Genomic DNA, 25749 nt, shown 5'->3' with positions numbered 1-25749 from the left:
TGAAGAAAAATTCAAACAACCCAAAAACAATTATGTTTGAGTCCAGGGTTTTTCATAAGCATCTTGGCTTTTTGCCATTCTGGGGAGTATTTTCATAGTAGGCAAAGATGGTTCTGGGGGTCCAATGTTTTATAGTCCTCATGTGCTTCAACTGTGTCCTTGACATCAAAGATAATTGATCACATGATCTATGACTGAAATAGTCTTGCTAAAATCTCAGACCCTCAAACCTGTAAATTCAGAGAGTCATTAAGTTTATCTGATAAAGTAACTCTTGTGGTTACGATAATGAGAGAGAGAGATTTCTGGATAATGAAGGTGTCTTGAATCCCTATTCCGGACTGGTAACCTGCCAGGGAGTTGTGGGTAGGTTTGCAGTGCCAGGGAGTGTCACCCAAGGTCATGGTTATAGAGTTGTCTGCATATCACATTAGCCCATTCTAGCAAGCTTTATTTAGAAAGGAGTAGCAGTAGTGATAGCTATTGAAGCTCCCCGAAAGATTTCTTACTATAAGCTAGTAGGTCTCAAAGGATTGTGTCTGGGCTTGTACAATATAGTCATGGTTGACTATTTGATCTAAACAGTGGCTCACACTGATGGAAGACCAGAGGGAATGGCTAGGTCCTCTGTTGTTGTAGGGGACTAGGGAGCTTGAAAAGACAGCAGGATTTCGGTGGGTGGGGTGGAGAAGACAGGTTCTTCAGGCAGAGAGGAAGGCTGTGGTCAGCGCCCAGGATGAGCAGGGTGTGGTCTGGATGTGGTGGGGAAGTGTCATGGTGGCAGTGTTGGGATCCTGGCTCATGGAGGGCAAAGTTGGAAAGGTCAGGGGGTGAAGCCCTTGATGAATCAGTTTGGCCTCTGCCTCAGTGGAGGTCCTGAGAGGGAACAAATGGCTCACTCAGAGTTGGGTAATTTGAGCAAAGTCTAATAAAGGCCTTACTTACTAAGTCATGGGAAGAGTATACGAGCAACCACAAGCGCGAGTGTAGAACCCGTGGGTGATAACAGCGAGGTACTAAAAGCTCCCCTCTCCAGGAGGGGTGAGATGATGCAGCAGTTACCGCCCATCAGAGACAGAGAAGGCTCTGTGGAAAGAGAGGGCTGCCTGACAGGAGCTGAGCTGCTGCTGAAAGAGGTCTGTAGCCCTGGAAGACTTTGCAGGTTGGGGGCATGGGGAGGTGATAAAGTCGCTCACCTCACTCTGCTCCTCCCTCTGATTTCCTGATCCACACTGGCTGGTCCTTCCCAGAAGCCAGAGGCCAAGGGAGGCCAGTGAGTCAGTCTCTCCCGCTCAACCCTCTGCACACAGAGCGTGTGGAGAAGGGTGGCAGTGGATATTCAGAAGGGCGAGGGGAAGATGCGGGAGTATTTTTGAAAAGCCTTTGAACAAGGCTCAGTGTAAAAAAAGGAATATCTCAGATGTATGAACCCAGGAGCAGTTATGCAAGTTAAGGAGGGTAAGAGGTTAGAGGCAAGGATTTGACGTTTTGCACAGTGTAAATTAATAAGGTCCTGGGCCAGGTGGTGACAAAGGGAACAGAAACCAAGGAACAAATGTGAAAAGGATTATAAAGAATTGTAATTCATACAGCCCAATTTGTGGCTCTCTCTGCGTATTATTATCTTCAGATTTAGATTCCGAACTGTTATGAGTGTAATTTGTGAGTTTAGAGTTTGGCAACAGCCTTTAATCATTTTTATCGGATGTACTTTGCTTTTTCATTTTCTGATTTGATATTCGGTTCTTGTAGAAGACACAGCTCAGTGCTTCAGTTTAGTTTGAGAAATACTAACACTTTACAGAATACCAAATGAGAGTTCAAAATTCAGGTTGCTCTCTGATTGCATTCAACATGTTCCTGATGTAAGTAATACTTTTCATCAGTTCTAAAAATTAAACTATTTTAATTGCTCTGCATCTAATAAGTAAAAAACATGTTAGATAATTATCAGAGTATTGCATTCATTTTATCTGCAAATATAGTGCAAACATCTATCTCAATCTATAAGGTCTATCCATTTCCCTTTTATATGCTCATTTATCTTCAGCAAAATATATGCATAAAGGGTCTGTCAGAATAACCTACTCTGATCTCAGTAGCTGAAATAATAGAAAGGCACAATAGCTCAGTCTCACTCCTCATGTGATCTTTCAAAAGTCAAGAGCATGCTGCACTGTGTTTTGGGTACTCACCTCTCAAGGAAGTTTCTCTCTTTTATCCTCTGTAGGAAGATAAAAAGTAATTTTATCAAGAGACAATGCCAACTGAAGAGCCAGTCTATTTTCATTCCCTTTTCCCTTTAACTCCACTTCAATCAGCCTGTAAAATGTTATTTTGCAGGAATAAAATTCCTGTCGGCCTTCTCAGATCCCTCCAAGCATTTCTTCAGCCAACCCTTACGCTGGGGGAACCATTTCAAAAGGGGCAGGGTCTGGAGGCCTGGGAGCTATTTGGACCGGGTTCCCAACACTCTGTGTTTAAACTCACCTGCTGAAGAAGATCCAGGTGTTCCTGGGAGTTGCTGAAATTTCTCCCGATGTCAAAGAGGCAGAAAGTCTCCTCCTGGCAGATGCTGACCCAGTCCTGGTATTCCCCTGGGTCAGGGATGCGATCCAGGAAGATCCGATACGCTTCCCACACTGCCTCCTGACACACTGCAAGGCAGCGCCATGAGGAGTGAAAAGCGGCCGCAGCCTGAGAAGATGCCCTTCTCCCAACCCAAGCCCAATCTTAAACATGGCAAGCTCTGTCATGGCTTGTGCTGATACAATAGCCTATAGCCCATAGAGATGAATTCATTTAACAAATATTTATTGAGCCTTATATGCACCACAGAGAAAAATAAAAGAAGGGAGATAGAAATACAGGGTCGTGTGTGTGTGTGTGTGTGTGTGTGTGTGTGTAAGACTGCTATTTATAATAGGGTGGTTGAGGAAGGCCTCATGATCAAGGTGACTTTTGAACAGTTTGGCAAGAGGCCCCAAGGCTGGAGAACGCTGGGCACATTGAAGAAACGGTAAAAAGGTCACTGTGGCCAGAGCAAGGCTGAGAGTCATAGAGGATGAACATGGAAGTATGTGGTGAGAGGCACAGAGATGGTGCAGGTCTTGCGGCCCAGACATCTTCAACTGGGGCACAGGTACCCAGCTGTATCTGCAGACTTTCCAAGGGGTGAACAGGCACACAGACATTTAAAGAGACTCAATTTCTCGATCTCAACTTCCCTAGCGTGCTTTCCTAAATTGGTTTGCCTAACAGCACATCTTTCTCTCCTCACTTTCCCTTTGGCCGTCATCCTTCCCCCATCTCCCCATCCATAGTCTTCCTGTGACGGCCCAGTGCCCCTAGGTTGCCACACAAAGGGTATTCGAAACAACTGTGTTTGAGATTAAGACAGGGAGTGAACTTAGTCAAGGGCAAGCACAGTTTTTGCAAGTAGGGCGGTTTCTGATGCTTTGCCTTCAACACCTTAGAAGAAGTCCTAATGAAGTCGACAGCTGATACATCATTAAAAATAATGATGGCAGATCATGATGTGATTGTTAGCATAAAATGCCAGAGGAACTTAGGAATAAGGATGCTACTGTAACAAAACTCCATCTGTTCCCGTCTACTTATTTATGTAACACGTTTTCTCAGCATTTAAGTGAAACTAAGGAAAAGAATAGGGATAAAATGGATGTTAAATCCTGTCTAATGTTAGCAATACATAATAGGAATAATAAATAATGGCACATGAACTAATAGAGGGACGGCACCAAAGCAACCCCATCTATCCAGAGGCAGAAGCTAGTGGAGCTTAAGCTATAGGCCCTTCATTTAAATTGGCCCCTTCCAAAACTTTGTTCCTAATTTTGTGTCTATAAACATTAGTTACCCCAAACCCATATCTGAGCTTATATCCATCAATAAAAAATTAAAAACTTTTGTCAAACTTATATCTACTTCCTTTAGTCAATTATATATTAAAAATAATTATAAATGCAACTGAATCCAGAAGAAATTTCTGGAACTAAGTCAAATAAGTTATTTACTTAGGAAATAAGTAAAAAATGTAATTTCAATGTACGTACATTTTTGTTACTGAGAAGTATTTTAGAGCAACCCATAACAGACTTTCAAGTATGACCTACATTACATTAAGATAAGACTCTGCAGTGAGAGGTGGGATGGAAACGTGGGTGTGTGGAGGAAAAGGGACCATGTGACATTGCCTCCTGTTTGGAAGGGTTTGTTCATGCATTTGTAGAGTACTTGATCGTAAGTATTGAGTATCTATGACAGATTCCACTGTATATACGAGAATGCTTTAATTCCTATCTTATTTTCAATATCAATACTTATTTACAGCTCACCAAAAGTTACATCTTATCCAATTATTTAAGCTTATGATGAAAAACTTCAGATGTCAACAGAAAAGCTCTCAAGAGGGCACCTAATTTAAAAATTATTTTAGGGGGTTAAGTTAGAAAAAGATAGAAGACTTTGGTCATAAGCAATTGTAATATGTTGATCTTTAACTCTGGAGGGATGAGGGGGAAAGGGGTGCTTTGGAGCAGAAGCTGACATCATCTGACTTTCTAAAGAAACCCTCTGACTGCCATGCAGAGAAAAGGGGTTATGGGTTATGGGGAGGAACAAAGTATGAGAAGCCCAGTCTGGAGACTCTTAATCTAGTGCTTTACCTTCCCTCACTCCCCACTTGGTCCACATCTGGATTTCTCTTAGCTTTCTGTTTTAAGAGGCAAAGAGAATTCCAGACCAACAGAAGCTCAGGTCATTTACTAGCAGCAACCTGACCACAGACCCAGGGTGGGGGTGTTTGCAGCGCCCACCACCTCAAAAGTGCCATTGAGTTTTCCACATTTGAGGTGTGTGTTGCCTGGGGTTTTCCCTACCTCATCAAACAGCCTAGGCTGAGACATTAAGCAGAAAGGCTGAGGTTCTGTGGTCAGATCTCAAGCAACCGTGGGGATACTGGAGAGGCAAGGCTCTGGCTTTCTCCAAAATCCTTGTGGCAATCCTCCCCAATAGAGTCAGACAAAGACGGTGCAGAAAGGTAAAGCCAGAGGTTAGAAAAATCCAACTTTTCAGAGGTTTTCAGACTCCTCCCAGCCCTGAGGTCCTTTGATGCCTCAACTTTCAAGGTTTTTATCTGAGGCTCCCTTAGCAAGGATGGATGACTCTGCCCGTGAGTCATGGGCTGGTGCTTCTGTTCTCTTGATCACAGAAGGGTTCTGTGCCTCCTGATTTGTGCTGAGCTTCCAGGATGCCAGAAAAATGCCATCGGAGGAGTCACCAAAATCCTGCCCCTCAAAAATCGTCTAAAGAAAAGGTACTGGTTCCTGTTTCATCCCGACATTTTGATCACTGTAGACGACAGTGCCCCAGGGAAATAATTCTTCAAGCAACTCCAGGCATTTGTGCTTCAGGGAGAACGTTCTCTCAGAGCCTTTGGGGAAAGTAGGTTTTAATAGGGATGAGGGCTTTCTGTGTCCCTGAGGTGGGAGAAAGGGCCGCAGGTGGGGGAACGGGATTACCTGGGCATCTTATCAATATGAGAATATGCAGATTATGAAGTAGGTCTGGTGAGCCACCTGGACATATGCGTTTCTTACAAGCTCCCAGGTGACGTGATGCTGCCGGTCTGTGGACAGCAGTTTGAGTAGCAAAAACTAGGATTCCCTTCACTTTCAACTTTCTCCGAGTCACACATTAACGTGAAAGAAAGATCTAGCTTTTAATATTGGGGTTGGGAGAAAGAGAGAGTGGAGAGAGAGAGAGGAAGGGAGGGAGGGAGAGAGAGGGAGAGACATGGGGAGGGGTGAAATCACAAAGGACTCACAGAGGACTTTGAAGGGAGGCAGTCACAGAGGAGAGAGTTTGCGTGGTGGGAGCAGAGGTTCTGCCTGGGAAAGTACCAGAAACGACCTTGACCCTTGTGTCTGTGCTTTCTGAGGAAATCTTTGCGATTCTATCAGGAAGCTCAGAACATTTTCCCTTGTGTTGCTTTAAGCATTGGGAGGAGAAATAGCTCAGTATTCCATTTGATTTGAGGAGTGTGGGAGCCGTCTCCTCTAAGTTTGAAAATTGTCAACAGATAATTTTGTAAAAGCAGCTATGACAACAATAACTGGGTTACTCTGTCAAAGAAACACTGCTTTATAGCTAGCTGGGTCTTATTTCTAGTTTCTTTGTGAACCAATTTGTTAGACTTAAAAAACCCATGCTGGTGAACAGTAAAATTTCACATCACCCAGGGGCAGCCATAAAGATAATAGGCTGTCATTGCTGTGGGGAGAAAAACAGTGGTTTGTTTCATCCAGGGAAGCAAGAATGAAGCAAACCTAATCAAGAATAAAGAGCTAAGAATAAAATTCAGAGCTGAAAATTTGGTTGCAGCAATATAAGAACACCCAGATTAATTCAACTTTTGCACATCTTATAGATGTAAATACTTGAGAACTTGGTGGGATGTTAGTTGATGGCATAGTTTTCAGTTGTCAGAATGTGCAACACATCACAGGCTAGAATTGAACCAGCTTGCTCTAGTCAATAGGCTTGAAATAGAGCAGAGTGACTGTGCTTTTTGGAGTGGAAGCAAACATCTATTATGATCAAGGTGGAAATCAGTAAACGTCCTCAATTTTCACATGTAAGGTGACTTGCGTTTAGGATGCAGCCAGACAAGCTACCTGGGGAGTTTAATAGCAGTTACCAAAGATGCTTTTCTTTCATTTAAAGAAGAAGCCATGGGATTTTTTTTTCATCCATGGTAAGTGAATGACAAGGACAGCTACTGATGGCTGTGGTGTGATTGAACTCCATCATGATTTCCGGGAAGGCTGTAAGAGTCCTGTAATGCTGTCTTGGGGTAAAAACTGCACTGTAACTCTGATGAAAACCACAGTAATTGTGCTGTAAATCCCGTTAACACCCCTGTTTATTATATCTTGGTAACCACTGCTAATTTGTGCCTCCAGGTTTCCCAGCTTCAGACATTTTTACTGGATCAGCAATAAACAACTGAAACTTACCAAGAAGGGAGGGAGGATTGGGATTGTAATGTGGTTTTTGAAAAGTGAAATCTTAGGTCATAAATCAACTTGCACAGATTCCTGACATTGCAATCATCCTGTGCTTCTTACAACATTAGGATTTAATAGTGGGCTTTGGCAAAAATAAAACAAAGAGGTAAAACCCAGAGGCCAGGGCTTCCCTGGTGGCGCAAGTGGTTGAGAGTCCGCCTGCCGATGCAGGGGACACGGGTTCGTGCCCCGGTCCGGGAAGATCCCACATGCCGCGGAGCGGCTGGGCCCGTGAGCCATGACCGCTGAGCCTGCGCGTCCGGAGCCTGTGCTCCGCAACGGGAGAGGCCACAACAGTGAGAGGCCCGCGTACCGCAAAAAACAAACAAACAAAAACAAAAAAACCCAAAGGCCAAGGCTTTCCGGTGGCTTGTTAAATGCTCTCGTGGTTCTGTGTTGCACAGGACATGGTTTTAAAACATGCAAGCACAGATCTACCATAGTTTGGAAGGCTTATTATTCATAACTCTCAAGTCAGTAGGCTGATTTTTATAACTCCTCTGACTGAATGAGAGACTGGAAGTTCTGGGCTGAACACAACCTTGGGATGGATGAAAGGGAGGGGATGAAGAGAGGGAAAGTCTGAACAGGCTGCACCTCTTTCCTTACCTCTCAGTCTATAATAAGCTTGAAGACTTGCTAAAATCTCTTTCATGGATTCCTGTGGACAGACCTTAAGCCCAGTTGGGAAAAATGATGATCTTTTGGTTCGAGGCTTTGCCAAATCGAATATTCGTCTCATTGTTGACACTTTGTAAAATTTTCCAGTATTTTCGGTTGTTTCAATTCTTGCGGCATTGTCTATGTCTTTAATTTCAGAACTGTATATTTTAATGGAGAGATCTGTAAAAGAAAGATTGATTTCCTGGTAGTACTACTCAGTCATAAAAAAGAATGAAATAATGCCATTTGCAGCAACATGGATGGACCTAGAGATTATCAGACTAAGTGAAGTAAGTCAGACAGAGAAAGCCAAATATCATGATATCGCTATGTGTGGAAGCTAAAAACATGATACAAGTGAACCTATTTAAAAACAGAAACAGACTCACAGACATAGAAAATAAACTTACGGTTAGCAAAGGGGAAAGGAGCGTGGAAGGATAGATTAGAAATTTGGGATTAACAGATACACAGTTCTGTATATAAAATAAACAACAAGGACCTACTGTATAGCACAGGGAGTTATATTCAATATCTTGTAATAACCTATAGTGGAAAAAATCTGAAAAAGAATATACACATGTACAACCGAATCACTTTGTTGTACACCTAAAACATGGTAAATCAGCTATATTTCAATTAAAAAAAGATTGATTTCCTGATGAGTATATACATGTGTGTGCTGTAAGTGAAGCATATAATAAATGGATGGAAAAAACTAAAAGGTTGATCCTGAGGGTTATGGAAGTTCTATTTTGCTGCAACTTCCAAATATGATATTTCAATGACAAGACATTTTCAGAAATCAGGGAGTAGCATAATGGGCTGATCAAGCGTATTGAAAAAAAAGAAAAACAAAAACAACATTTCGAATCATCTTGCCTTTAGGAACTGCCGAATATTGAAACCTTTTCCCACACATCTCTCTAAAATTCACTCCCCACTTAGCACTCAAGCCTCCAGAGAGATGCCTCTTTAGATAGACATGATGATTCAAGTGGGAAATGATATAGCATTGTGGTACCCAGAGGTGTACTCTTGATGAGGAAGTAGAGTGCTTCTAAAAACCTAGGGGAAAAAATGCAACAAAACAACCTCCCTGCCTATGAGCAGCAGCCCTAGGATTTCTCTGAGGGCAGGGCTCCGGGGGTGGCAATCTGGTTGAAAGTGATTTGGGGCCTTAGAGTTTCATTTACAGAGCAAGCTTGATATTTTATGCGAGATGATGAGAGAAGGGATGGAGGAGAGGTCAAAGAGAGGGTGTTGGCAGAGGATTAAACTCCCGGAGCCATTCATCCTACTGGCACTGAGGTGTCTGGTAGGGTTAGGTCTGGATTTCGTTTTTAGCTTTGTAGACCTCTCAGAAAAATAACTTACATTCACTGAGTACTATTTTATTTTGAATTTTTTTCCATCGGTATTATTTCATATCACTCTCAGAAAAGCTCTAGTGTATAGACGAAACAGATACCATTTTTCTGTTTGCCACTCAGTCAGGTACCGAGGCCTAGAGGTGACAGAGCATGTTAACAGTGTGGTCAGATCTCCACTCTGCCTCTCCCACTCCATCTCTTTCCTTTCAGCCGTTCTACCGTTTAAGAAAGGAATTACTGATGAACAGCTGGGACCCCTCACTCTGGCCCCTGGAGACCGCCAGCGTGTGGCTTACAGAGATTTAGGTTCCCATCTTGTTAAAGAAGGCTCTCAAATCCCTTTGCGAATGGAAACCAAAAGAACAGAAAGGAGACAGTTTATACACAAAGTATAATTTAGTAAAATCAGCTTCCCCAGGATCTTTCAATTTATCCAAGAGTAAACCAATGAAAAAATACTAAATGGAGCCAGTTACAAACATAGGTATCAATAGGAAAGAGTATTAATATTGCCTGGTTCTTTAGGAGGACGAGTCCTCCACTCTCTTGCCCCCATTATTGTACCTGACAGGCAAAACCATAACCAGGGTTAAATACCACTCTTTGCCTTCTCCTCACGGGCACCCTAGTAGCTGAACATGGCTGGAGAAAATCAACCATTAGGACTCACTTTAAATTTATGATCCTTCAACAATCTCACGCTACATTTCTCTGGTCCATTGAATTTCTCTCTCTCTCTCGGAGAACTACACGCAACTTTTCTCAGGTTTCCTGCACTTCCTACCAATTCTCATTCTCAGCTGATGACCTTGCTTCATGTTTTATTGAGAGCAGGGGGAACCAGAAGATAACTTTTCGGATTCCCAGCACTGCATCCACTCACTGGCTGCATCTGTGCTCAAATACTCTGCTTTCCCTCTGTGACGACTATTTGATGACTGGTCCGTGCTCCTGTCTAAGCCCAGTTCCTTTACTTATGCACTGGATCCCAGCCTTTTCACCTTGCAAGGACGTTCATCCAGAAACCCTCCTTTCATTCACCTACTGAATCATTTTTCTCTCTTTCTACTGGATCGTTCCTATCAGCCTGCAAACATTCTATTAGTTTCTCCTTCTACCTAAAAGATTCTTTCTTGATATCACTTTCCCTCCAGCCACTGACCCATTTTTCTATTTGCACTTAGAGCAAAACTCTTTGAAAGATCTGTTTTTACTTCCTTTCCTGAAACAAAGCAAGGTCCTATATGAGTGAGGGAGGATTCCCCTGACACCACATGCAAAGCTATCAACATTTCCTCTCTTCATTCCCTCCTCTTTTTTCCTTCCTTCTTTTCATTTATTTATTTTTATTTTTTATTTTGATGTTTGCAGTGTGCTCGTAGAGCCCGGTGTATTCAACATGCTATTGTGACACTTCACCAGAAGGTGTCGCTATCGAACACATAATATAATGAGAGCTGAAGGTTGGAAAACGGAACCCCAATAATCAGTTCTTTGACTTTGGGATTGTGCGTGTTCAGGACTGACATTTGTTGATGAGGGTGGTGGCGAAGGTTGTGATTTTGCAGCAAAACAGACCATTTGAGGAAGGGCTGAGACGTAGCATGGTGGGATGGACTCCCATTGAGCTGGGAGGTTCTCCTGAAAGTCCTGGCAGATGGGAAATACCAGTATTTAGGTGGCGGGAAGAGGACTGCAGGTCCACAGGCAGGCAACGTCCAGCAGACTGAGGAAGGTGGTCAACACTGAAGGTTTAAACTGGGATTTAAATTAAATTTCTTTAACTGCTCAATCCTGGAGCTGACCCGGCTCCTGCCACCCAGGGTAGCTGTGACAAGTTTGGAAATGTCCAAATGTACAGAAAGGGAAATTAATGAACAACCATTTGATTCAAACACTGAATTCAAACATTACATTATCCTAAGAAAAAGTCAGATCTCGCTGGGGTGGAGAGGCAGCTCTGAAATACTGGGCTTTGTCCCCTTCATTTATTGTGTTAAAATTAGATGGTCTAAGCATTGCCTAAACATGTCCACTAGTTCACGTGAAGGTCAGCCCTTCAGTCAAAAGTATCTTTTCCACTCTAGGTTCTAGGCTGGTTGGGCTTAATGTTGACAGGCAACCTGGAAACTTCCCTATTACCTCCCTATTACATCACTGAAGAGTTTCTTTTTTTCCTTCCTGTACCAAAGTTGGCCTCCAATCATAGATTGCTTACAAAGTTTCCATTTCAGGGCTCAACCGTGCCCACCAGGCCGCCTCTTTCTTGGTTATGTATTCAAGGGGATCCTTACCAGCCTGTTTGGACCAATTCTCACCAGACTCTCTCCTCTAGAGGAATGTTTTCTCGCCATCTAACCCTGCAGGCTTACAACCTAGGATTACTGTACACATATAGTGACAGTAACAGACAACAGAAAAAGGAGAATGGGGCGTCCGCGGCACCATTGTGATGAGAGTGACAGCCACTGGTAAGAGCACTTAGTGAACCCATTATGTTTTCCTAAGGGAAAAAGGCTGCGATGTCCTAATGAATGAATTAACAGGAGTGGAGACAAAAGCTACTGGAATCCCTCCAGAATAAAAATCTCCATTTGAAGAACAGAACTCCACAGAGAGAAAGTGGGTAACACTCCAGGACCAAATCAATACCTGGAAGGCTTAAAAAATAAAAATTTCATCTTACATATGCTTTCCAGACCATACCAAAAAAGAGTAAGCAGTTCTGGCCTTTTTGCAAACGCTCAGCTTTGCAAAACATCCCAGTCCCAGCCCCTCCGTTAGCGGAAATGCTCAATTACCCACCTGAAATTTTTTTCTTCCAAAGAGCAAGGGAACTAAATGTACATTGTGCTTAACATACCTGAACACACCTCAAAAATTATGCAGTTGTACTGAATACTTGCTTAACGCTCTTCCAGAAAATTGCATGGATTTTAAGCACACTGTCTTCTGCATGATCAAGTGGAGGTGACAAGAGCTCCTACGTCTTGCTTTCTCCTCTATCTTCCTACGTGTAGCTCCCAGTGAAATTCCATCCTGACAAGCCTGCTGCAAGTGAGTAAATGGTGGAAAAGAGGACCACAGAAATTAGGGAAACGTTCAGTGATTTTCTGTAATGAGATACGAAGCCAATGCAGTCTCACGGTAGTCAGCCTACAGACTGATTATCGGTGATGCAAGGTGGATGCCACACCGTTGCCCTCCCTGAAGCCTTGGAAACTTGGGTGCCACGGCAGCCTTCCTTGTCTCCACACCACTACCACCTGCTGAGGGTGAAAATCAGTGCCCCCTTCTCTCAAAGCATTAGAGCGGTTGCACTGTTTTTCTTCACATTGCAAAAATAGGTTTGGCCATTGCATTTCTACGTCAGAAGGAAAGGGTTAGGACCCTGGAAAACCATTGTAAGAAGTAAAGCTTGCTATCTTCTATTCTATTATGTATTTGCACGGATACATATGTATTGGTAAGTCCATCTCACTGCAATAAAAAAAAGAGGAAGAACTAAATCTATATGTGAGATGCCGAGAAATTTTGCTGAGGGCGTATGCGTCATGGTGAGAGGGCAGGGACCGAATGGAAGTTGAAGGGAGAAGTAGAAAGAGAAAGGGGAAAAATAGGGTCCTACTGTAGAGCACAGGGAACTATGTTCAATATCCTGGGATAAACCATAATGGAAAAGAATATGAAAAAGAATGTATAGATACGTGTAACTGAATCACTTTGCTGTACAGCAGAAATTAACACAACATTGTAAATCAACTATACTTCAATGAAAAATAAATAAACAACAACAACAAAAAATACCTACCAAGTTAAAAAAAAGAGTTCATTAGAATTCTGGACAAGCATTAAAGATAATGGCATGAAAATATATTTTGTTGATCCAATTTTTATAAAATAATTATCTGTTCATATACATGGAAAAATCTAAAAAGATCTATAAAAATGTTAATTATAGATTTCCAATAAAGGAAAGAGAAAGGGAGTGGTCTCTTTTGTGCCCCGGGGGGATGACCTGTGAGCAAGTGGGGTCCTGAGCTCTTCATATCTGGTAGGTGTCAGGGAGTCGACAGGCAGGGGTCCAGCAGGGCAGGGTCTTGGACCCAGAACAAAAATGGGTGCTCACTCCCCACCCCTTTCGTGGGGAGACAGAGGAGGATGTTGAGTAGGGGTAGGAGCATACTCCAAAAAGAGTGGCCTTCTGTGTCCTCAGAAAGGAGAGCAACACAACTGAGGCACTTGTCCTGGGGTAGCTTGAAGGGCTCATAGCCTGCGTTCACCTAAGGCAAAGAATTCTTCACAAAAAGTCTCTTGGCCAAGGCCCATTCATAGCCACCTGCCGGTTCCAGAGGCACTGTTCCTGCTGCAATTCAGGACCATGGGATGCCCTTGACTCTCAAGTGCCCTCAAGGTCTGCATTCGTGTGTCAGAGGTTGTGAGAAACCACAGTATCAACACTTAGCTTCTTCATGCGGTGCTAAATTTACTTGAGCATTTTAGCAGCGAAGTTTAAAATGTGAAGGATTGTAAATGATTTTCACATGAATCCATAAGCAAACTCAGCAAAATCCTTTCTCCCCCAAACAAGCCAGTCTTGAAAGTTAGAAGAGTAGGATATTTCTATAAGCTGTGACTAACTGTAAAGTATATTTCTTTGGAAAACGGTGAGTGGAGTTGGTTTAGTGCTGAGGTCAGGTTGAAGTAAACAGGCATGTGAAACTGAGGTGAGAACAATTATGTTGAAGTTGCTGGCTAGCCTAGCTAAGGCTTGTTTTCAGGAGTTGACAGAGAGAAACAGTGTTTTCCACAGCAGCTGGATGTTTTAGTACCCCTCAAATCACCCTGGGTAGGCAGATACCTTCTCCGTATCTGTGTAGGACCAACCCTGTTAAGCCACTTTTAATCATCTCTTCCTTACATTAACTTAACTTCTACTAACCTTTTTCTGCTTCCCACTTTTTAACCCATCATGTAAATTTGGGGGGCACCATCTCCATTGGTTTCAGAATGTGGAGTTTAAATAAATACACAGGTTACGAATAAGACAATCAGAATGGAATTTTACAAGTTAATCTGAGATCTGCAGATGATGAGTTGTATCTCACAAATGTACGGGATGTGATAGTTTTCAGAGCATTTTTCTAGCCTGGCTTGACAGATAGTTTGAATGATACGGAAACCAAAGGGTTTCGCTGGGACAACAGTACCAGGTCATTCACAAGCTGGAGGCAGAGTCTGTCCACCATCTGCTTGGAAGTGGGTGGGGAAGATAAGTAGCAGGAAATCACAAAGACCTACCAAGAGCCTGTAAAAAAATTCCCCCAAATTAGGAGGAAGCTAACTTCAGAAGCTGGGAGTACACTGAGGAAGTAGCAGGGGGCAGGAAGATAGATTTGCTTATGGGACACATTAACCACTTTCCTCTGGCTTCAGCTGTGCTGGTGTCTTTCTCCCTTTGACTTCTAGGGGTGCTACATATTGGGGGCATATTTATCTCATTAGATTCTAACCATGTCTGAAGTACTCATATCAGAATCAGCTAATTTAGCCCAGCATCTTTATTTTCTGAACCTCTTTGTTGACGATTCTAATATTACAAACTATGAAACAGCTACTCTTAAGTTTTAGTGCTTTCATGTAAACCTGGTCTTGGAGTGTATTGGGAATTCTGAGTAAAGAGAATTGCATGTACAGCGTTCTTGCATATATTGCCACAAAAGAATGATATTGTAGCTACTCAAGGAGAGCAGAATTGGAACAGATTAAACAGGTTAAACAGCTATACATCTCTGCCTTTCTTATGCATGAGAAACTATCACAGTTCTTGCAGAGAAGAAAGATGAACTTCATTTGAGTACCTGTGGGGCTGAAGTTACAGTAAGACAGCTCTGCCTTCCTGAGCCACTTCCTGAACTTGGGCAAATAATCTCGATGTGCTTCAACTTTCTAACCTACAAAGGGTATAACAATAATTCCAACACCATAGATATGGATTCATGTTTGCGTGTTATATAGTTCTGTTTTGTTTTGAAGATTAAATGAGAAAATAGGGGTCACGATTTTGCAGAAGGCCTGGCACATTGTTAGCTCTTATTATGATGTGGTACCGTTATACTTTGAGGTTTAGGGCTAGGAATAAGATAGGAATAGAATTGCCTGATTTAGCAAATAAAATATAGGACACCCAGTCAAACTTGAATTTCCAATAAACAACTATGTAAATTTTTAAATTTTTAGTATAAGTATGTCCCATGCAATATTTGGGACACATTAAATGTAAGTGGGCAAAATGTTTCTGTTAAAAGAGAAAGATTGTCAGACTACATTTAAAAAATTCTACTATATGCTGTTTTAACAGACACATTTAATGAAAAGACATAGGGAAGTTGAAATTAAAAGGATGGAAAAAAGTTATATTATGCAAACACTAATCAAAGGAAAGTTGGTATAGCTATATTAATATCTAATGAGGTCAGAGGTCTTCTGTTAAATGTTCCATAACCAGCTCTTAGGGTTGGATGAGAAGGCCTGATTTGCAACATTTGCCAATTTTTCTGTGTTATAACTCTCCCATGGATGATTTCAAGCCACCGATGTGCTATTACTGAACATAGAATTGGCAAGAGATGTGAGCAACTGCCTCCTGTAAGTCAGTATGGGCCAGTTCCACCACATCAGTGGACAAATTTCCTTATTTGGCTGAAAGTATTACAAAGACGATGATAGTCACATCATAATGGTAAAAATTTAAAAGTCATCAGAAAGATGTAACAAGTTATAATTTTATGTACTTAATAATATTACCTTAAAATATATAAAGCAAACTTTGACAGAACAATAAAGAAAATAAAATCAACAATAATAGCAGGTGGATTTTAAGAGATCTTTCTTGGTAACTGATAGAACAAGCAGAAAAAAATCGATAAAGATACAGAGGATTGAAAACATAACTAAAATTGACTTAATGAACATATATAGAACATTATAAAACAAAAATATAATATAGTATATATTTATATTATATATAAAATATACTTTATTTTCAAGCACAGGGAGAACATACAAATATTGACTGTATATTGGACTATAATGCATGTACATTATGTTCTCAGACCAGCAAAGAAGCTAAAAATCTGTTTTAAAAAACAACTGGAAAATTCCCTATATGTTTGGAAATCGAAAAAAAAAACTTATAAATAACCCATAAGTCAGTGAAGAAGTCATGCTGGTTATTAGAAATATCTTTATCAAATGATAAACTTTTACATAGTAAAACTTGTGGGATATAGCTAAATCAGTACTTGAAAGGTAAATTTATCTCATTAAAATGCCTATTTTAGAAAAAGAAAAAAGCTAATTATTAATGAGCTAAGCATCTATCTCAAGAGGTTAACAAAAGAAAAAAAATAAAAGAAAATACAAGAAAAGAAGATGAGTAGAGATTAATAAGATATAAAAGAGAAGATAACATAAAAGAGAAGAAAAAGACATATAAAAGCCAAAAACTTTTCCTTTGAAAATACTAATAACAGAAACAAAAATCATAAGAAGGAGAAGATACACTTAATTACTATCAGGATTGAAAAGGGGGACATCATTATATTTTCTATAGACATGAAAAACTTAACAAGAGGGTATGAATAATGTTTTGTCACTAAATTTGAAATTTTATATGAAATGGATAAATTCTAGAAATATACAACTTACCAAAATGGATATAAGAAGAGACAGGAAACCTAATTATTATCACCTTTAAAAAATTGACTCAGTAGTCAAATATCCTTTCATAAATGTAACTCTTTAGCTTCATCAGAGAGTTCTATCAAATATTCATGGAAAAAATAACTTTATTTTCATACAAACTCATACAAAACCTGACAAGGAAACTATGTGAAAAAAATCATAGTCCAATCTTGCTTATGAATATTAATGTAACATTTTGAAATAAAATATTAGCCAATGGAATCCAGCAGCGTGTGAAAAAAGGTCATGACCAAGTTGGAGTTATCTCAGGAATGTAGGGTTAGTTTAATATTTGAAAATTTATTAAGGTAATTTTTCACATTAATGAATTAAAAGAGAAAAACCATTTGGTAATCTCAATGGAAATAGAAGAAATACACAATACATTTCTATATTTATCCATGATTAAAACTCTTAGGAATAGCAAGGAACTTTTTTTCACAACCTAATATAGGGAATTTTCAAAAACAAAACAAACACAAAATCTAAAACAAACATCATACTTAATGGTGAACTATGAAAGAATTCTCTTCAAGATCGGTAACAAGGAAAGGATCATGCCATCAGCGTTTCTCTTTAACATCATACTGGCTGGCCTAGGAAGGGCAGCAAGAAAATATAGAGAAAGAAAAGATACAAAGACTGAATAGAAAGAACTCAAATTTTCTTTATTCACAAATGATAATGGAGAAAACTCCAAAGAATTGCTAGTGAATTTTCAGAATAAAGATTGTTCAGCAAAGCTCTGGAATATAAAACCAATTACTTTTTTACATAGAAATGTAATAAGGTAAGGCCAGACACCATAAAACCCTTAGAGGAAAACATAGGCAGAACACTCTGTGACATAAATCACAGCAAGATCCTTTTTGACCCACCTCCTAGAGAAATGGAAATAAAAACAAAAATAAACAAATGGGACCTAATGAAACGTAAAAGCTTTTGCACTGCAAAGGAAACCATAAATGAGACCAAAAGACAACCCTCAGAATGGGAGAAAATATTTGCAAATGAAGCAACTGACAAAGGATTATTCTCCAAAATTTACAAGCAGCTTATGCAGCTCAATATCAAAAAATTAAATAACCCAGTGCAAAAATGGGCCAAAGACTTAAACAGACATTTCTCCATAGAAGATATACAGACTGCCAACAAACACATGAAAGGATGCTCAACATCACTAATCATTAGAGAAATGCAAATCAAAACTGCAATGAGGTAGCACCTCACACCAGTCAGAATGGCCATCATCAAAAAATTTACAAACAATAAACGTTGGAGAGGGTGTGGAGAAAAGAGAACCCTCTTGCACTGTTGGTGGGAATGTAAATTGATACAGCCACTATGGAGAACAGTATGGAGGTTCCTTAAAAAACTAAAAATAGAACTGCCATGCAACCCAGCAATCCCACTACTGGGCATATACCCTGAGAAAACCATAATTCAAAAAGAGTCATGTACCACAATGTTCATTGCAGCTGTATTTACAATAGCCAGGACATGGAAGCAACCTAAGTGTCCATTGACAGAAGAATGGATAAAGAAGATGCGGCACGTATATACAATGGAATATTACTCAGCCATAAAAAGAAACGAAATTGAGTTATTTGTGGTGAGGTGAATGGACCTAGAGTCGGTCATACAGAGTGAGGTAAGTCAGAAAGAGAAGAACAAATTCCATATGCTAACACATATATATGGAATCTAAGAAAAAAGAAAAAAATGGTTCTGATGAACCTAGTGGCAGGACAGGAATAAAGACACAGATGTAGAGATTGGACTTGAGGACACAGGGAGGGGGAAGCGTAAGCTGAGACGAAGTGAGAGAGTAGCATTGACATATATACACTACCAAATGTAAAATAGATAGCTAGTGGGAAGCAGCCACATAGCACAGGGAGATCAGCTCGGTGCTTTGTGACCACTTAGAGGGGTGGGATAGGGAGGGTGGGAGGGAGGGAGACGCAAGAGGGTGGAGATATGGGGATATATGTAATGTATAGCGGATTCACTTTGTTATACAGCAGAAACTAACACAACATTGTAAAGCAACTATACTCCAATAACGATGTTAAAAAAATGTAATAAGGATGCCATTTACATGATCACAATTAATATCAAGTGGCTAGGGATAAGTCCATGATGTGGAGCCCTTTAAAAAGTCATTATGCAACTTAATTGTAAGGTACTAATAAAAGGAGAGATAATCCCTGTTCTTGGTAGAAAGACTTGATGCTCTAAAGGTGTCAATTTCCCCCAAATTCATCTATGGATCCAACATAATTCCAGTTCAACCTCCATAGGATTTTTGTGGAACTTGGTGAGCTAATTTTAGAATGTATTAGGGAAGAGTGGAGAGTCAAGAATAGCTTAGACACTCCTGTAGAAAGAGAACTAAGCCAGGGAAACATGGGTACAAGATTTCAAGATTATTATAAATTTGAAATAATTGAAGCAATGTGGTGTTAGCTCAGGGATAAAAAAATGAACAAACCCATGTCCATGGCAGAAGAGGCATCACAGAGCAGAGAGAAAAGGAGAAAGTATTCATTGAGTGGCGCTAAAACAATTGATTATCAGTATTAAAAAAAAAATTGTTTTCCTGCTTCACACACACACACACACACACACACACACACAATAAATTGTCGTGAATTAAGTATGAAAAACAAAACGTCTTTTATAAGACAATATAGGAGAATATGAAGTTACTAAGGCTAATTCAACAACACTGAAATTAAGAATGTGTGTTCATCAAAGGCTATACTATTAAGACAGTAAGAAGGCAAGGCTACAAACTGACAGAAGGTTTTTGAACATAATTGCAAAAGGGTTGGTGTCTGCAACTTAAAAGGAACTGCTCCAAATCAGTAAGAAAAGACATATATCTCAATGAAAAAATTGGTCAAAAAACTTGTTCAAGGATTTTCTAGAAGAAGCACACAAGACCCAAAAATACAGGAAAAGATACTTAACTTCGTTAGTAATCAGAGAAATGCAAATTAAAACCACATTGAGACACTATTTCACCCCCAACGCAGAGTGACAAAAAATAAAAAGTCAGGCAATAACAAGTGTGCATGAGGATTTGGAACAAAAGGGATTCTCACTCTAAATGGCACAGACACTTAGGGAGACAGTTCGGTATCCCCTGGTAAAACTGAAAACATGCATTCCTCGTGACACAATGATTTCTCTCCTATTCAGAAGAGAGAGAGAGAAGGAGAGAGCTAGACGCTGGAGAGATTCCTGGAGAGCACCGGGGGACAATTGGGAAGGTCTGTACCAGTGTTGTATGTAATGCAAAGTCCATCAACAGAAGAATGAATACACGGTGTATCCATACCAGGCAGCAGTACGTCCCAGGCGCCTCTCAAGCACCATCTCAGGCCCACTTAGCCTCACCTGTCTCTCAGACCAGCTCTTCATAAGCTCTGACTCATTATGGGAGACACAAGCCCACAGTTCCTTGCCTCTTGCTGTGTCACGGTGTCTGTTTCTCCTGCCCCAGGATTTTCTGTTGCTGCAGAGGTGTGAGAAGCACCAAGACCCACCCGCGGTCCATGGACGGGTGCACTGGAAGTGCAGGGAAGTTAATGTCCTTTGAGGTGAACTTTTATTTATTTATTTTAATTTTTTTGCGGTACGCGGGCCTCTCACTGTTGTGGCCTCTCCCGTTGCGGAGCAACAGGCTCCGGACGCGCAGGTTCAGCGGCCATGGCTCACGGGCCCAGCCGCTCCGCGGCATGTGGGATCTTCCCGGACCGGGGCACGAACCCGTGTCCCCTGCATTGGCAGGCGGACTCTCAACCACTGCGCTACCAGGGAAGCCCAAGGTGAACTTTTGAGGAGATCTCTTATGAATTTTTCTCCATTTACCCCTAGGCTCCCAACCTCATGGACAATCTGGAGATCCTGTAGTCTCTAAAGATGGTCCCTTAATATCAGCAATTGGTTGCACTTGACACCAAGTGCTGGCCAGTTTGGTGAGGCATCTTTATGTTGGTTTTCCCTCTTTCACTGCTTCATCCCTCATTTTCTTCTCCTCCTGTTTCCCTGAAAATGCACTCCCTAATGAAGAGTAGCAGGTAAGCTCTTGCCTCAGGGTCTGATGTATGCAACAGTGTGGGTGACTCTTAAAAATATAATGTTGAGCCAAAGAACTAAGTCATAGGAGAACACATACAGCATGAGATTACTTATATAAATACACAAACAAAATGAAGAAATATTAATATACATCTATAGGTGGAAACACTAATGTTAAGCAATGACATGATTAACACAAGATTCATGACGGTAAAGGGGACGAGATCCTGGCAGAGCAGACAGGGGACTTCTAAGATGCTATTAATGTTTTATTATTTAATCTGGGAAGCGAGCATGTTATTATTATTCTCTAAATACCACATATATGTTTTGTACACTCTTGGTGTATATTTCCCAAGTAAGGAGATCTGCAGAAAGCAATGTGTCTAGCCACGGCATGGACTCATGTAGGCTCTACAAGTAAGGCTGGAAAGGAAGGTAGGGGCGGATTGTAAGGACACTCAAATGAAATGATTGGACTTGATTCTGAAGGCATCGGGGAGACTTTGGAAGTTCTTCTCTTTCCTTGGCTTTTGGCTTAGTTTCCTTTAATCCTTTTCCTAGGGGAGCTATTATGAAAATAGATGTGGGCCATGGTGAGTGAGGGCTCTAAAGGTGGCTGGATGGAGAAACCCAAGTTGGAATGAAAGAAGATGCCTTTATAAAGGTACGCAGAAAGACACAGTTTCCTCAAGAATGGCTGCATGTAAATGGGAGAATATTTATCTACTGAATACAACCGTAGGCTTAGAAGTATTTATCATGGTTCTGTAGCTCTTTCATATTCTTCCCACATTCACTGTGGCCAGCAGAGAGGGGCAGCAGTGGGAGTACATTCTCAATAAATAATCGTAATGATGCAAGCTGTAGGTCGGATCTGACAGTGGCATTTCCATATATGAATTCTCATTATCACGGTATCAACTCTCTGTAGGATAAGCTTCAGCATGCAGATTGCCTTGGATCCAGAGCAAAAAGTACACTCCCTCCCTTATTAAAACGGTTCCATCTGACATGGTGCTCTTGATTAGTGAGGCGAAAATCCCAGGGAGACTGTTTCTCAGTCTCAGACGGGGAACTCAGACCCAATGGTTGCTGAAAACCAGACTTTTACTGTGGTCATTTCCAAATACCTACTGAATTATATATAATATAAACCTAGAGACTATTATGAAAAACAAACTGGTTTTTTGGTTTGCCTCAAACGGATTATTTTAAAACGGCATAAGATCTGTGAACATGGCTGAGGCACCAAAGGTATACAGGATCTGAATTTGCGTACGGGATTAGCATGCAAATCTGGTTGATATTTAAGGTGGTGGCTCGCTCATGATTGATGGAAATGGCCACGAAAGCAATAGGTCCTGTCAACGCTGCCTAATTAGCTCACACATATAATAGTCCTTCAGTGTGATCAGCAAAATAAGCCTGGAAGGGTCACAAGGCAGCAATCGCCTTTTCTTTTTAAAGCATATAATCTAATAAATGGTCTGAGCGAGGTGTGCTGCCGTGGTTTGTTCAATTGGACATAAAGTGTCTTCAATTTACATGACTGATTTTAAGGACATCTTTTCAGGTATAATTGAAGAAAAAGATCTGCCTTCAACCTTTTGAATTACACTGTTCTGAGACCGTAGCAGAGATGATAAAATATAGGGGCTGCAAAGTTAATGTGACTGTCACTGGGCGGCTAGCTCAGGTATATAAATGAAGCTTTGTTCTCTGTTCATGGAGCCGCAATGAGGAAAAATAACTTCCTGGGTAATTTTATGAAATGAGAACATATCTCAGTAGTAAAGAATTAGCAAGAACTGGAGTGTCTTCAAATGCAAATTTCCTGACATTTCACAGTTACTAAAATAAATTACCCTACCTTGGTGAGCTAATAATAACTTAGTTAAAGTTTCATTTAGTATAACCAAATATAATGCAAAAAGCCCATACTCTGATAAACACCATTTCCATTTTAGGGTTTGCTAAGGGTGGCTTTTCTCTCTTCTCTTTCTCCCACACCTCAGAATGTCACAAGCAATTAGATGAAATTGTTTATGGGAAATGGAAAGGTAAGCGAATAAGGCAGTGCAGTACACGTAGGATATAACTGGCATCTGCATTATGAAAATCGAAGAGAGGTGCTTGTATCTTGATGAAGTAATTGTTCTTTGAAACTATTGAACTGTCTTTTGTTGCACTAAACGATTTATTTAATGAATGTTTTGAAATCGAAACCATTTCATTTTTATGTATCAATGGAAAAACTACATTTGAAATCTGCAAAGCTTAAAGGAAACCTTTTGAAATATCGGCATATCTCTGAATCTGTTAATATTCTGTGTTGGGTACATAGCAAACACTCCACTTGTGGAATCAAATTGGGAAAAATTACCTACCGGCATAGGAAAACTTTTGAGAAGAAATTTGGCAATATGAATCAAATACCATGCATAAACTGTTTATATTGCTTTGACCCAATAATTTTACTTTAGTGAATTCATCCTAGGAATCTTAAATACTGAGAGAGCTTATGCGCAAAGATATTCATTGCAATGGATATCTTAATATCATAATAACAAAACAATTAGAAACGATTCTTTCTCTTTCGTTGAGTATTTAGATAAAGCAAATCATGATATCAACTGAAAGGAACATTATGCAGCCAATAAAATGATGCTTGTCAAAGCAAGATAGCAATGTAGACCATTCAGTTGATGCAAAAGATGTGCAAAAAGCCTCATATAAAATTGTGTGTACAGTAGAACTGCAATCATAGAAAGAATGAATAAGCATAGAAAAAAGACTGAGGGAACATATGAAGGTGTCAGCATAGGTTGTGTTTGGATAGGTGTCCTATGGGTAATTTTCCATATCTTTCGATTTTTCAAATAATCTATAACTTTTTAAAAAGAAATTCTTGACTTTAAATACCCAGTTTTTCTGCTCAACAGCTAGTTGTATTGAGTTGAACTCCTCTCTCTTCCAAAAGCATTTTCTATGTAAATACACTCGTAATGGTTAATTAGTCACAAATGGGAAACCAGTCTGGCTGAAGTACATAAACTCTAATTACCCGTGGACCTCACTAATTAAAGATTAACAGAAATTCACAGATCTGAGGTTCTTATGGAATAAAAACCCCAAACAAGTAACCATGTAAAGATTTTTTATTATGCAGTGATAATAGTTTGTTTCATAGATATTGGCATATAGCAAATTGTAGTTTTTTGGTGAGCTTCTTTCGTTTAACTTTCTGTATGTAATTATGCTATTTGTAATTGTAATAGCTGATACATAATATATGAAAATAGAGAAAATAGCTAAATTAGTTAACATAATTAATTAAACAAAACCAAAGCTGGTTTGACAGATCAAGTTTCGGAAACTGACAAATTGGTGTGCTTCAGCAGATTAAGCTCAGAACATACTGGAATCCCATCATGTGTTTATAATTAAAATGTTTTTATAAATGTAAACATTTATATATAATTGACAAATTGAAAGGCAAGTAAGTAAACTTTTTCTCCATCCATTATCATTTATAGGTAGCAAAACATAAAGGGAATTTTCATATACTCTTTTCCAGAAATTTTCTTCTCTCTCCAGATGCAACCACTAAAATGTTACATATAAAATAACTGACAGGTCTGTTATTTTTGTGACTTAACAAATGCAATCAACAATGTGTTCTACTTTTCTATGGGCGCTTTAAAACCAATGCTTCAATTAAAAGGTTGATTGTCCAAAGCTACGTCATCCTTAAAGAAGAACTGAACGTTATTGATTTCGAATGTCTTAAAACATTATGTTATAATGGTCAGCCTTATACTTAAAAAAAAGTGAAGCTTTCTTCAACAAGTTATTTTTAGTACATTATTTTTCTTAAATATGCCTGTTTTGTGGCTTGCTTTAATTTTAGATTCACTTGAAGATTTGCTATAAAAACTTGCAGTGCTTGTTCTTTTATGCATACAACTTTACAAGCAACCGAGTTTCTGATTTGGTCCCCATCATGGACTCTGAAGATGAAGCACACTTGCTATTTTCTAAGGGAAAATAACTAATGATTTAACTATGAGAGGGTATGGAATACATTTTTTGTTTGATCATAATTGACAAAGTATTTCGTTTTTTTCATGGACCTACTAATTTTATTGACATTAATGTTATGAATGTGTATTCAATGTTTTATAAGAGTAAATAGGATGCATTCATCTCTCCTATTTTATTAACATAAATTGCACTTAAGATGCAAATATAAAATATATATAAAAACACATATATTATGCAAATATAAAATAAATATTCAGCAAGTGAAAACCATTTCTGACAATCATTCAATCATCAATCAATATTCATTCAAGGCCTGCCATATATGAGCCCTCTGAGATACAGGGGTGACTTTCTTGATTTTGAATGTTCAACTCTGTAAATAGATTTTATATATAAGCAATTAAAAAAATAAACGAATATTTAAATAACTTACCTTTGATTCCTTGAACTTGGAGAAAAATCCAAAGAACAAAAACAGCCCTTCTAGTTTCCAAATACATTCTGGCTTTTGTGCATTGGTGTTTCTGGTAACAATCACAGAACAGTCCCAAGTCTCATTAAAAAAATAAAATGACAGAAATATGAAAAATAGTGAAATATTGATATTAGCTGAGTGAGGATAACCTTCTTGGTTTACCTTTATGAGGGCTAATTTATGAAGAACATGAGGCAGTGCCTGCTTCTGGAATAATCTCCTTATCTTCCCCTTAGGTGTAATCTCTGCTTAAGGACCAGCTGGA

At 39.7% G+C, this 25749-nt stretch overlaps 1 protein-coding gene across 2 annotated transcripts in view; it reads right to left on the bottom strand.

The window, feature by feature from the left end:
* The window catches only part of IMPG1 (interphotoreceptor matrix proteoglycan 1), a 94100-nt gene extending 68591 nt beyond the window's left edge, over positions 1-25509 (bottom strand). Inside the window, exons 1-4 of one of the 2 annotated variants that reach the window (XM_060168041.1) lie at positions 25443-25509; positions 7701-7934; positions 2491-2657; positions 2196-2224 (exon numbers count right to left, since the gene is read on the bottom strand). In XM_060168041.1, coding sequence (XP_060024024.1) covers positions 2196-2224; positions 2491-2657; positions 7701-7934; positions 25443-25509 — 497 coding nt within the window. The remainder of the gene's footprint in view (positions 1-2195; positions 2225-2490; positions 2658-7700; positions 7935-25442) is intronic. The other variant, XM_060168042.1, reaches the window with a different exon arrangement.
* Between the last annotated feature and the right edge of the window lie 240 nt (positions 25510-25749).

Source organism: Lagenorhynchus albirostris, chromosome 12 (assembly GCF_949774975.1).
Source record: "Lagenorhynchus albirostris chromosome 12, mLagAlb1.1, whole genome shotgun sequence".
Taxonomy (NCBI): domain Eukaryota; kingdom Metazoa; phylum Chordata; class Mammalia; order Artiodactyla; family Delphinidae; genus Lagenorhynchus; species Lagenorhynchus albirostris.
This window is presented reverse-complemented; position numbering and strand designations above follow the sequence as displayed.